General features: G+C 40.6%; 1 protein-coding gene across 2 annotated transcripts in view; it reads right to left on the reverse strand.

The window, feature by feature from the left end:
* The window catches only part of LOC139635853 (protein kinase C beta type-like), a 35,901-nt gene that overhangs the window by 19,360 nt on the left and 1,825 nt on the right, over positions 1–14,716 (reverse strand). For both annotated transcript variants that reach the window (XM_071503371.1, XM_071503370.1), the window contains exons 3-4: positions 3,297–3,379; positions 1,030–1,141 (exon numbers count right to left, since the gene is read on the reverse strand). In XM_071503371.1, the coding sequence (XP_071359472.1) occupies positions 1,030–1,141; positions 3,297–3,379 (195 nt within the window). The remainder of the gene's footprint in view (positions 1–1,029; positions 1,142–3,296; positions 3,380–14,716) is intronic.

Genomic DNA, 14,716 nt, shown 5'->3' on the forward strand with positions numbered 1-14,716 from the left:
CCGGGGCTGCTGACTGTAAACACCAACACCAAAACGGATGAACAGCCTCCTGCAGCACAAACCACTGTTGCAACAATCCCACTTTTAGTTTGCAGGTGGAACATGTTTCCCGATAGTCCACATTCACATACAAAAACAGTTTAGAACTAACATTCCTGCCCACAGCAGGCAAGACAACACATCTGAGAGTTTTTCAGCCTTTTTTTAGGAAACTGAATTAAATGCTTTTTGTGACTCTACAGATACCCGGCATCTTGTACAGCAATATTACAGAACAGGTCACTGTAGGATCACTATGCCACACACTTTTTAATAAATTTGAGCGACTGCCAAAGTAATTGGAGAAGTAAATGTGGCAGACTGCGGCAACTAACAGCTTTTTACTGCAGGTGCATTTATTAATAGTTTAGCTTTCGAGTTCATGTTAAAATAACATATCTACTATCAAAGCATCTGCACTCACCACAGCCCCAAACAAACTTCACTGACTGGGCAGATGTACCAGAGTTTGTTTTAACCAAACCAAACAAGGTCGAGCACCAAAGCACCCTATGACATCCTAAAGTTCATCTTTGCACATTTACTGCAGAACTATTTTGCTGCAGATTATCCTTCAGGGCTTGTCTTGAACTGAGAAAATCATAGAAAAAGAAAAAATGGTGATACATAAAACTACACATTCAACAGTGACACAATCAGCAGTGACAGTGTGCCTTTTGCAGTTGACCTGCTAGTAACTCTATACAAAAAAAGATTGGTTTTGACAACAAGGAAAGCACGTAGGTGAGAGATATTTTGACCCTAATACAAGTCCCCTTATTTTTCCATTTTTCTAAAAGCCCATTCATTTTGTCTTTAGGGGTTTTAGGGGGTTTAAACAAGAAATAGTTGAGATGCAAACCTGTGACATACAAAGCAGGTAAAATGAGAAGTTCTGCTTATGCTCATTTGTGTAGCTTACTCACTCACACACACACACACACACACACACACACACACACACAGACAGACAGATGTTTCTGTACGTACGGTCACACTTCATGCCCTGGTGTATCAGCCCGTAGAGGAGGGAGCCACAGTGGTCACAGAATGTGGGGCTGGAGTAAGTGTGGACCTTAAACTTGTGTTTACTACGAGGATCCTGCAGAGGCACAAACACACACACAGAGGAGAGAGAGGACACTTAAATCCAGTATTAATATAATCCAGGTGGTTTCTGTAGAGTCCCTGCATCTGTGGTGCTCAGGTTTTCTTCTCCTTGTCCTGTTAGGTGGTATTTAAAAAGTTGGTTCACCCAAATGACAAAAAAAGACATGTTCTCACTTTCTTCTAGTGGTATCTGGGGTTTAGGTTTTGGCCCAACAAAACCTATCTGCCTAACTATCTGCCAAAAGTATGCGGACACCCAAATAAAATATGTGCACATCAGAATGTTTCAGCCATGCTACAACCACAATAACACCACATGACGTCCACTCATCTGAGAAGGCTTCTCCCAGTACTTTGGCTGCAGGGATTTACTCTCATTCCGCCACAGGAGCACTGGTGAGGTCTGCCACTGGTGTTAGGTTATAAGGCTCCAGTTCATCTCAATCGTGTTAAGGCTCTGGATGGTCAGGTCAAGTTCTTCCACACCAAACTAGGGAAACCATTTTTCTACAGACCTGGCTTTGAGCTCAGGGTGTTGTAATATTGAAACAGGCAACGGTCCTTCCCAAACTGTCACCATAAATTTGAAGCCTCACTGTTGTGTAAAATTTTTATTCTTAATCATTATGACTTCCCTTAAATGGAACTAAAGGCATATTCACATTACAGCAGAAAAACGTAAAAGTCTTGCACCATTCTGCATTGCCGCCATTAGCTACAGTGCTAATGTTGCAAGCAGCAGATTGCAGCAATTCCGAGACCCAAATAGTGTTTTTAAAACTAATGTGGAAAGTGGCATTTGCCTAATGAAATTTCACCAAGTAAATAGGCCTGTTTTGTTTGTCTGCTTTTGATATGAAGCCAGTCTGTTATTGTACACTTCAGAAATTCAGAAACACAAGTAGGCTAATTAGTTTTTCCACCGGTGATTGGCAGTGGCCACAAAAGTCAGTGTGGCTCGGGTCGAAGTTCAACAAATTTGAACTTTCACCACTCACCTGCTCCTTTCAGCACACAGCTAACATCCTCACGGAGACACTGCAACACGCTGCACACTCAGAATAACAAGCATGCACATGCAAAAGCTGTTTTTCTGCTCTGATGTGAATACGCCATGAGAGGCTTAAATAATCAAAACATCCTGAGACCAAAGGAGCACTTTTGCCATTTAGTGTATCTGTCTCAGATTTGTGATGTCATCCCATTACAATAGAGGTGAATGAGATTCATGAATTTGGTCTGACCTCTAAATATGGCCTCCATTATGACAGAGCAAGCATCTAAATATTGAGAGGCAGACAGAAAACGGAGAACAGAGGAAGAATAGGAAACAACTAAACAGCTTTGGTGATATAACGAAAACAAAGAAAGAAAATTAGATTAACAAACGTCAGTGAATATGACTTGAAAACCCATGCTGACTCACAAGTGGTCTGTGTGTATGTATGTGTGTGTGTGTGTGTGTGTGTGTGTGTGTGTGTGTGTGTGTGTGTGTGTGTGTGTGTGTGTGTGTGTGTGTGTGTGTGTGTTATATGAAGAGATACTGGCTCGTTAAACCTGAGGCTGCCAAGCAGCACATTTTCTCTTCATTGACATGACTCAATGTGATTTGGAGCCAATAGTTCAACTGGAGAGAAAACAAAAGGTTATGTCTGCGTGTTTTGTGGACTTTTGCAATCGTTGTGAGGACACATTTGAGTTTTAAACCATCATAGTGAGGACATCCCAGCTTTGTAAGGACATTTTTACTGCTTCAAAGGAAGGTTGAAGGTTAGGACTTTTTTCTTAGGTTTATTTTATATTAATGTTATTAAGTTTAGGATAGGGGCCTCACAGTCCTCACATGTGTAGAAAGACAAAAAAGCATGTGTGTGCATTTGTGTTCATTGAGCCACACATACAGGAAACTACACACAAACCAAAGGCCAGTGCTGACCCTGCTAATGTTATTAACAAGCATCTTTCAAAACAACCACTAACCATGTGCACCATGAATATTTAACCTGAACACATGAGTGGAGTGATCTGCTTCACTGTGCTTCCCAAACTCCCACAAGAAAGTGGCATTTTTTTATGGCTGACTAAAGATAAAGAGCAGAGAATTTAATAAAGCAAGTCGTGTTGATTGTGTGTGTGTTTTTACTTACGTCGGAGGCAGGTCCCTTGTCGGCCCCCGGACAAGAAAAGGTGACAAACTCATGACAGCGCTTGTGGACAACAAAGCAGCACACTGGGGAGGGAGAGAAAGAAAAAAAAAAAGCAAAATATCAACTCAGGCTTCGTTGCGATGCCAAATCAGGCAACACAATCACAACAAAGACATGAATCAATATGTCAATTATGTGGCATTTGTCACTGCACAATAGGTTACTTATATTTCTGCAGTTCCCATTCGTCCCTTCCTTGCTGCCGACGTCTATATTTAGTTCGTTGTTGCCTCAGTTTGGATGATATTAAATTCAACCACAGCATGGTGGGACGTCTCATAATCACAGCCCATAACATTAAATCTGCCACAGGAAACTTCCCACGTTGGCGGCTCCAAATGGCAGCAGGCTCACCACCTGATTTGACTTGATGCTCCTGCTCGCTGTTTCACGTTGCGCTAAAATCATTCAGCGTAGTGACTGACTGAAATAAATACCCTGCCTACTCTCAGTCTAATATAGCACATGGCTGCTGAGTCCCTTTATAAGACGAATACAAGCACAAAAAAGGTGTAAGATCTTTGGATGGATGCTCAGTCACTGGTGGTGAAGAAAGAAACACACAGTCAGGTTTTTAAGGGAAGTTTACTTTTTTAGTTTAGTTTTGCTCGGTTCATGACCTTCTTTCATGCTGCAATCAGCTAAAAAAATAGGGAAATACACAAAGAAGTACACTGAAGATGGAGGTCTGGTCAAACTGAAGAACATGTAATTTACATGTTTATGAAGCAGCAACTGTTTGAGGTTGCGTTCTTGAAGTTGTTGATTCAAAAGATCAGACACAGAGACTGTCTAAAGTTACACAAAACAAATCTTGCCCAAACAAACGTATGAGTATGAGTGAGCGTGAAGTTTGGTTTCACTTTGAGCAGTTTAAAGAAAACCCTGATAACTTTCACCACTTCAGCTGTGAACCACATTCGCGTGTGGTTTTCAGATGTTTCGCACTAAAACAATTTTGCGATGTAGCCTTGTGTGGTTGTCAGACAGGCCTCGTGTGAGAGAGTAAATGTGCTTTATATACAATTCATTTCACATGTGATAACAGTGTGGACATTTCACATGTTAAAACATGGATTTCACATGTGCTTCTATAAGGGACATCCGTCTTAATGACAGGATCCAAAACACCTTTAGGTACCGAACTGTAGAGAGAGATGGACAAGCTTGTCTAATTTAGTCTGGATAGGTGGATCCATCGCTGTGACTTTCACCAGGGCTGCAACTAACAGCCCTGCTACTTTCATTATTGATTCAGCTGCTGATTGTTTGCTTAAATAACAGTTTGGTCTAATAAAAAGGTCAGAAAATGTCCATTACAGTTTCCCAAAGTCCAAGCTGACACACTCAGATAGCTTCTTTAGTCCATCCAGCAGCTCAAAAGATTCAATTTGCCATCATAGGAAAATATTCACATTAAAGAAGCTAAAACCAGGGAATGTTTGGCAATTTTTTTGTCTTAAAAATGATTCAAATGCTTCAAATACTCTGGCTGCATTGGGTCATATGTATTGTCTATTGTTAGTTAAATTTAGTCTCTCCAAAGACATCACCTGGGGGTGTAGGACACTGTGATTGGCATTTTTCAATATGTTTTAACATTTTAGACATCAAAAGATTAATTTAGAGAACAATCTGCAGATTAATTAATAATGAACATTTTTGTGGCTGTATTAAAATGAATGTTAAACCTTCGGTGGTGGAAAAGGTATGTTTGCTCTCATTGAGCAGAGCTGCCACTGATGCATCAGACTGATCCAGCTGGGCAAAGATCAGATCAGTATACCTTCAAACAGAGTGGTAAGAAACACCACCCATGAGTTTGTCTCACTGCGGGTCAGATATAAAGTACAATCCATCCCTTTAAATTTTGATAAACCACTTCCTACAGACGAAGACGTGAACATGACCAACACCAGAACTCCATTTAGAGAAATAGGGCAGATCAGTGAGGAACAACCTGCTCTACTGCTGCCCGACTTTGTGGTTTGCCTCATGTACTTTTACATAAAAACCTTGCGCAGTGCAGATTTAAACCACTTCCATTTTACAATGACTTGCAGTTTCAACTGAAAATGGAATTAAGACATCGATACAGTTCACATCTGATTAAGCAAATATTAACACATAGGTTGTAAGAGCAGGGACTTCATTTTAAAAAAGACCAAAACACAGACACACACACACGCACAGATACAGAGACACACACACACGCGCACAGGGTGACATTACGCTCTGGTTTAATCTTAATTATTCACATTCTCGTTACATTTTCATGAGGCACCGTAGCCACTGGCAGCACTTTCCACAGGTTTCTAGCAGTTAACCAACAGAGAGCTTATGTCTGTGCATAAGTGTGTGCGTTTATTTGTGCAGGAGAGATGGAGGGTCACACCAGTGGACACCTGGGCCCACAGTGAATTTCAGTTAGTGCAGTTTTAACTCAAAATACCGACAGATACCACAGACACAACAGTAACTTGGTGAACAGGGTCTACAGCACAGTTGAAGCAAAGCACAATGCAAATGAACAGACAAGCAAACAGTGAGAACACAAATAGAAGACTGAGACAATGAGACGGAGGACAAGATGGAAAGAAAGAGTAAAGAAGAAATTAAGTCAAACGAAGAAAGCGATAGGCAGTGTGTGTGTGTGTGTGTGTGTGTGTGTGTGTGTGTGTGCGTGTGTGTGTGTGTGTGTGCGTGCGTGTGTGGGCAGGAAGGAAGGGATGGGGGCACAGCTGGGTTTGAGGCAATGTGAGGGGGTGGAGAATTCATTTGTGTGTTTGCAGTGTGTCAGAAAACCAGAAAGAGAAGTGGAGCAGCAGAAAGCACAGTGACGGAGGCAGTCACACTTTACAGCCCTTTGTTCATAAATCTGCTCCGTCACTCACACACACCTGTGCATGCACACACGCTTGCCTGCTCACTACTGAAAGACAGTCCTAGTGACCTGCCGAGGAGGTCTTTGCTCTGTTGCCTAGCAACCAGGCTGAGCCCTACAGTCGAGTCTACAGTCGCCATCCAGTTTCATCTGACTGACGACGCTAAGAGCGAATCAGAGCCGATCCAAAGAAGACTGGGATGCGATGAACTGCCAGGACAACAGCGGGCCGACAGTTTGACATCAACAGGAGCTCCAGGAAGTTCCTCCATGTTGGATGATTACCAGTCCACAAACCACAGATGGAGACGCTGGTGATCATCACTGAGGCCTCAGAATGCCTGACTGAACTGAACCAAAGAGATACAGCCCTGCTACTGAACTGCTCTCTAAACACTTCGGCTGGTGCAGCACTCATGTCACATCTTGTAGCCTGTAATTTGTCGGAAAAACCGTTCACATCAGCCTCAGCATTATTGGGAATTTCTGCCAGCCTGACTGTCTGAGAACAGCCTGACAACTGACATTGGCTGCTAGCAAGCGTTAGTTACCCAGCAGGTAGAGAGCGACTGAACGAAGCTGAGTTCACAAACCTCCTCTTATAATTTATTTTTTTTATTCATTGAAATTCAGATTGAAGATTGTTCTAAGAATCAGGTGCCAAACACCTAAAAGCTTTCTTTCCCAATTCAGTTCTTACTTTTGGAACAACCAGCTTCAAAATGTCCATTGATAGAAGATTGTGACCTCCTCGTTTCCATATCAAATGTATATCATATTATATATCATACCATATCATATAATCATAACGCCTGGTCAACGAACACAAACAGAGCTCAGATCAGTGCAGGTTTTTTTCAGCCTGTCTCTCAAAGATGTGGCCATTAAATCCTCTGCAGGACAGCCACAGCAGCTTTGTAACCCAGGAAGGTGCTGATATCATCTAACTAATCACATCGGATTTTACGGGACTGTCTGAGGGCAGCAATCATCCACTTTATTTCTTGACTTCTTGTGCGTGCTTGTAATTAATTTTTTACTATTTGGACCTTTTACTCAGATTTTTGCAAAAACAAGCATTATTATTATCAATATTATTTTTATTATGCTATATCTCCCAACCCTACTTTGACTCCTGATGAATAAACAAACACTGCCTGGTCACACAGACTCCACATATTAGACACAGCACAGTCTATAACACCAAAAGTGCAATGAGAACAAAGTCATAAAGAGGGGCGAGTGTGTGGCACTTCTTGGTTATTTTAATCTTTTTCTTTGAATAACAAATTCTGGTTTCAAACAAGCATCGATCAAATATTTGAGACACTGCAAGATCAAGCAAGCTTCAAGACTGCACAGTCTGAATCATCTCTAATGTGGAATGTTGCTATTCCCCTTGAGAGTTACACACCAGATGATTTAACAGTGACTGAAGAACTTTACATAATCATCTAAGAAATTTCTACAGCACCTCCAACAGGAAACACCTGAGCCCTGCTCTTCATATGTGGCTAAACTAATCTCAGCTAACGTGACTGTAAATTCCTGTTCTTCTGCCTTAAAAGCAGCGGGAGGATTGCTTTATTAACCTTGCATTAAACAGTGCACTCTTATTTTGAAATCAAGGCAATAACAATAGTGAACAGTTACACTTACAGAGTGGAGATTATGTGACTGCATTCAAGGCTATAGTTGAAAACGTGGCACTGCTATCATGTTGATGTTTTCAGACAAGTTTTTAAGGCAGTGTGTTAAAAGGTCATCGGCTTTCCCTCCTGTGGCCGTTTACTGGATTGTTCACTCAGCGGGCCAAGGTACAAAACGAGACATGTCCATGCTTGTACATGAGAATGAGAACATTACTTGGAAATTTCATGCGAGTTGCTGAGCAAAACATTTATTGTGTATAAAACTCTCTTCTCACTTTTGTGTTGTGGTGTAGCTGCTGTCTGTCACCGTATCACTAACCAGCTGTTAGTCACCGCCGGCAACACAGATGGAGATAGAGGTAAAACAATGATGTTATGCCCATACGAGTTAAAATAAAATTATTTGATTGGTTGTATGCAAAGAGGATCTCGACCTACATAGACAAAAAAGCAGCATAAAGGCAGAACAGGTTCAAGTTTAAATTATTACTTTATTAATATAATAATAATTTTCAGGCCTTTGTGAGGATTTACTGCTTTTCTTTCTCTCATGTCCTAATTATGAAATATCTTTCTTCCAATATCTTTTGGATTTTTTTTTTGACAGTCAGGAAGGAGCCTGAACCTTACAACTAAGAAAACACACTGAACAACTGACACTGAATGATTGGGCAGTAACAACTGGCAAGTTCTGGCTGTAGACAACCCAACAATTCCTGCAGGAACAGCAACTGTCACATGTTCATGTAACAAAATAAACGCCAACTCGCAGCTTGTACAGTTCATCTGCAGTGACAAACTAGAATTACTGCTTCACAGTTGTAAGACTCTGCCACTCAGACTGGTTTCAGATTACATCCCTGTTTATCCAGAGTCATAAAATATTAATCAATTGTGTGAAATTCTGTCCTAATTGCTGTATGAAGTCTTGACTTATGGCTAAAAAGTGTTTCGTGAGGTCACACTGACCTTTGACCACTAAATTATAATCAGTTAATGCCTGACTCCCAGTGGACAGTTGTGCCAGATGTGAAGGGATTCCCTTGAAGAGTTCTCGAGGTATCTCGTTCACAGGGTCAAAACTGCTTTTAGTGAGGTCACCACGACCTTGACTTTTGACCTTTGACCTTTGATTACCAAAATCTAATCAGTTTATCCTGGAGTCCAAGTGAACATTTGTGCCAAATTTGACCAGACCTAAAGACTTAAGATCAGAATCTTTGCAGGTCACACACTAAATAATTTTTTCAGCCATGTGTCAAAACCGACTGACCCAAACTGGAACAGACCCAGATGAGATCAGCTGTCTCACTTTATTCTAATATTCTATGAAAAGAAACAAACTATGGAGAGGAGTGTTAATGGAAGGTGCTGGCTTTAACTATTTAACATGTGCAGTGGTTGTAATATGACCTGGGTCAGTTCAGTTCAACTTCTCACTGAATAATCATTATAAAAGGCAAATATCTGCCTGTTTACATTTGCAGAGCTGAAATAACTTATCAAATAATTTATTATTAGGTATCTGACAAAAATGACAATTTGCTCACTCATTGATTTCAAGTAAAAATACCCAACATCAGATGCTTCAAGCTCTCTGTATCTTTGTAAATGAAATACCTTTGGGTTTTTGGACTGTAGGTAAACTTCAGCAAATTAAGGAGATGCTTTTGAACTAAAAAAAAAGAAATAAAATAAATGAATCTATGTCAGCCTGAATGTCATTAGCCATCATTTGTTTCCTGTCATCTTCAGTCCCATCCCACTGCATCCTGACACCTGCCATTTTCTGAACACAGAGATCTGCTGAGTTTAAAATTCATTGTGAAGGAGCTCACTGACCAGCAGAGACTGAGCTGTGGACGGGCGTACTTTAAAATACGTGGTTGTTTTCTCGGCCACAACCACAGTGTCACAAACATATCTTGTAATCAATATCTCAGACTGGCTAGCCTGTCATCCAATCAATAATAAAGATACTATTTCAACCACGGATCAGTCAGCGATCAGGATCAAAAGTCAGCCATAATGACAGTGACATGTCTGGCAGGGTGCTGTATTTGATTCAGTGGTTTTATTGTGTTTGTAACAGATGTGATGTAGACACAGAGGCAGCTCATTCTTATTTCTGGTGAAAAGCAGATTAATATCTTGTCTTACTGCAGAGGCCAGTGGTGTGTGAAGTGGAAAGATCAGTGATAATCACAGGGTTCATCAGGATGACAAAAAAAAAAAAAATGTTTCGCTCTAATCATCTTTTGGTGGAGTTACACTCTAACAGAAAAGAGCCACCTGCCACCACCTGATACAAATATACGATGACTCAGTTAAAGTTTAAGCTTCTTAGAGATCTCTTGCTGCATCCCGTCCTCATACTTAACACAAACTTAACACACTTTCATTTACATTTTGCCACATACACACATGTGTGTTGAACAGATCACAAATCCGAAACTCATGCTACATGCAAATCAGGGTCAGCCTATGACACTCTATACACATGATAACGCATTACAGGCAGCGCCAATGGTATGAAATGGCATCACTTCCTGTCATCATTGCTTGTTCATGTCAAAACATAACAACATACAACACAACAATAGATATAGTTTGATTTTGCCACTTGTTTTTATCCGCTATCTTAATATGTGATCAACCCAGTACAAGATCATATCAATCCAATGATACCCTCTGTTTTCCCTCCAAAGTTGATATGATATGGATAAGGATGTGATAATAATAGTAATAGTACTATTAAGCAAAGAAATACAAGTTTTATTTCAGTTTAACTTTTTAATTCATGGTTAGTCCCGGAAAACTTCTGTGGTTGGAGAAACCCACGAGACACAGTTACAGGAAATAATTTTAAGTGAACCGTCTCCTTTCTCAAATGTCTCTGCCTGTATCCTTTATCCTATCAATAACCTTACACAAAGAAACAAATGAGAATCGTATTTATGAACTACTAACAGAACTTTGCAGGCTCTAACTCACTGCTACAGATAAATGCTCCCTCACCCACACAGATTGTTCAGTGGGTGAACTGATCAGGGATCAGAAGCTCAGTGCACCCTGTTTTAATGAGACAGAGAACAATGGCTAATTCCAGTGTAATTTTAGAGCAACTTCAGCTGCAGATATCACAAAGACAGAGGAGAGAGAGCGTGGATGCGATAGGACAATAAGAAAATAAGAGCGTTATTTCCTGCTTACTGACACAGCCACACTAAGGGAGGAGTAAATATTGCATACGAGTCTTGGAGAAACGTGAATTTACACCTTTTGGTTGGTTTGACCAATCGCATTTCAGTCTGTTTTGGATGTGTTTACATTTTAGTTGTATTATTTTCTTTTTCTGTCAGATGGCTCCTGTTCAGACGTAGCATTAACATCCATCTCAGGTGATCTAATCACAAGCGGACAGCTCTAAGTACAGGTGACGCATTGAGGAGGCATTTGAGATCTGGTCACTCAGACCACACTGGGAGGCGGTCTGGGCCACTCGTGGCCATATTCTTTTAGCAGCATGAACACAAATGCGTCCTGGGCCACACTGAAGGAGTCCCGCCTTAATTTCACAATGAACCAAAAATATTCCACCATTTCATAAATAGCTAAAACCTTATTTCATTGTAGAGTTGTGTGCAGAACATCGATTTGGTCCGCCCCTTCTTACCCTACTCTCTCTCTTCCACTTGCTCTCTCTCTCTCTCCCTCACACACAAACATGACACTAGACTTGTCTGCCATAGTCGGATTGGCTAAACACAACTACACATTTATTTGCATACAGAACAGGGAAGTGAGATCCGATCACAAGTGGTCACTGGAGACGCATGTAGAGACAATGCCAGGTTTGAACTGACGTACTTGAGCTGTCCACTTGTGATCAGAGCAGCGAAGACGCCTCTTAATGCCAGGTCTGAATGGGGCCGTGCTGGAGCTCCCTGATGCACCCAGTGATTCAGGGATTTCTGCCCTAATACAAAGACAACACTTTGAGCCTGCAGACACTTTCACTGGAAATATTTTGACACATGAGAGGAAGCACAGGTGTAAATAATAAAAATGAATGGCGGCTAAATCCTATTAAGCTGCTTCAGTTTCGGGGCCTTGGGATCATTCATGCTGGCTCACTGTCATGGTTTACTGGGACACTGAAAAATTAAATAGCTATCTGTAATGTTTTTAGTATCACATCGGTGCTTTTCCTACTGAGACAAGTTGAAACATCTGTTGTGAAAGGCCTTCACACAGACATGATCAACCACTACCAATAAATGCTTCTTTTCGGCATCTCTTTCATTCTAAAAACAATGATTTTATTTACTTCATTTCAAAAGGAGTTTATCAATATGGAAAAAGTGGGTTTTACGTTTCAAAAATCAGAGAACTTCCTGTAAAACCAACCCTCAAAAATAATTATGACCCTGCACACTCATGGATCTCTCACTCTCTGGCGGGAAATGACATGAGGGTAACTTCCTCTTTTTGCTTTTAGAGCACAGACACATATAAATGACCACTAATAAAAGAAAAGCAGGAAGGCAGGAAAGAAAGAGAGAAAAATCTCTACCTTGTACTCAGGTATTCAGACACACCCACAATCCACAGAACACAGCTTTGTCACACAGACACACAAACAAGATAGTTTCTTTCAGAGAAACACACACTCATCCCCACATGTCAGAACAAGTCTGTACCAGATTTGTGACATTCCTTCTAACCAAGACAAGAGAGCTGATCATTTTTGTGTGTGTGTGTGTGTCTGTGTGTGTGTGCACCTCCCATTCACACTGAACTGTATCTACACCCTTCTTGTTTCCCTGGTTCTCTCATGTTGGGTTAAATAAACTAAAGGAAATGCACTAAATGCATGTTTGGGCACATTTCATGATTTCTGGCAGAAATGTGAAGGTTTTTTCAGGTACCTAGGTTACATACAACCACTCCTTCAACACATTTACAATCAGTGTATTTCACTGTGAAGCAGATCTTAGCTACAAGATGAAATATGCTCATCAAATGCAGTTGAAATAACACCTGAAGACTTTACCGTCTTATGGCCTGCAAGTCACCAAAAAAGGTGCCTTCTGCCACAACATGTTCAGATACACCTCAACACTAGGATTGAAAATATATTGTTGACCTTGGAAGCAACAGCTGTGATACGATCGAAAGCTCCAGAAGAGCTACTAAAGGACCTTGAGGTGAGATTGTTTTGCCAAATGCTGCTTCCAAGGTCAAGAAGAAATGTCCAATCTCAACATTGAAGGAAAAAAGTAAATGAATAAATAAAATAGGACTAAAATAGAAGTCTTTCAGGGATAAGTGCTGTTGAAACAACAATTAAGAGTCAGGTCATTTTATATCTGTGTCAAATTAAAAGATGCGTGTATTTTTATTCTCCTGTTTTATGTGCTTTATTCTGTTTCTGCTTATTCAGCTTTATCATCTTATTTTATTTTACTCTAACCCCATTTAAATGTGTCCTTCCATTTTGCCTTGTTTTTTTTTCTGAATGCATTTTATGTCTTATCTAAAGCACCTTTAAATGCCCTGTTGTTGAAAGGTGCTGTATAAATGAACTTGTCCTGACCAAGAAAATGACCTGGGAATCTTACTACACTTTAAAATATAGTCATCAAAATTAAATGGTTACATAAGCATAATTTATTTGGCTTTGAGAAGTTGAGAATATTGTAGATTATTTTTGCTATCAGTGAATCACTTTGTCCATAAAACATTTGAAAACAGTGAAAAATGTCGATTATAATAAAGGTGACTTTATCAAATGTCTTTTTTCAGACCAACAGTTGAAATCCCACAAAGATTCAATATATTACGATGCAAGACCAAGAAAACCATCAAGCTTTCACATTTGAGAACCAAACTTGAGGAATTTTTTGCTTGAAAAAAAAAAAAAAATTCTGTAAAAATCAAAAAAATCGATTAATTGTTTCATCTCTACCAAATTATTGTCCAGTTTAACTCCATGGCAGCTGAGTAAACTCATCCATAACGTGATTGGAAGAAAGAAAAATGAGTCACAGCTGTTTTGTCAATGCAGCCCAGCGTTGAAAACTATGTGCCTGCATTTCAATCTGCAAGTGACTATATCATTGCTGACTGGGTAGTTTGTTTGATTTAGTGTGAATATTGATCACCGACTCACGACATTACAAACAACCCTCAGACCAGGTTGTTGCATAAGAGGCGGTCTGTAAATGTAAGAGCTGTCAGTTAGCTCTTGGAAACTCACCACGAAACCCGATCTGACAGCGGCTCTACCTGTGCAGGGCTCTGATCGGCCTGTGCTTACTAAACTGCGTGTGCATGTGTGCGATCAGCTCAGGGTAATTCATCTCACACTAGTTCAGCATTAGTCCAGGAGGCTGTGCACTTTCACTCACACACATGAAGTGTTCATTCTCTCTACCCCCAGTGCATTTCCTGTATCGCCACCAGAGCTTTCGACAAGCCAGTAGCCTGCAGAGGCGAGGGGACTTATAAAAATAACACAACCTCACACACAAACTTTGCACAACTCTTTCCAATCAATGAAGTCTTACACAAGAGAGTAATGTGGAAACTTTGGCCACTTTCTTCCTGAACCTCACATGGCTGGTCACATGATTGAAGCCAGATGAGTTGAGGTGGGTGTCTGAGATGGATGGAGGAGGAAGTGATACTGCACGCACAGCGACAACAACAGTTGCTGCAGTACTGTAGCATGCATGTGATTGAGGGGTGACACTGTGTTGCTGCAAGGCCCTGTTTATGAAACCATTTTTTGCAGAGGTCCGTGTCTAGACACCCACCCA

Source organism: Trachinotus anak, unplaced genomic scaffold, assembly GCF_046630095.1.
Source record: "Trachinotus anak isolate AG129_WGS33_773 ecotype Australia unplaced genomic scaffold, CSIRO_AGI_Tana_v1 ptg000019l, whole genome shotgun sequence".
NCBI classification, from domain to species: domain Eukaryota; kingdom Metazoa; phylum Chordata; class Actinopteri; order Carangiformes; family Carangidae; genus Trachinotus; species Trachinotus anak.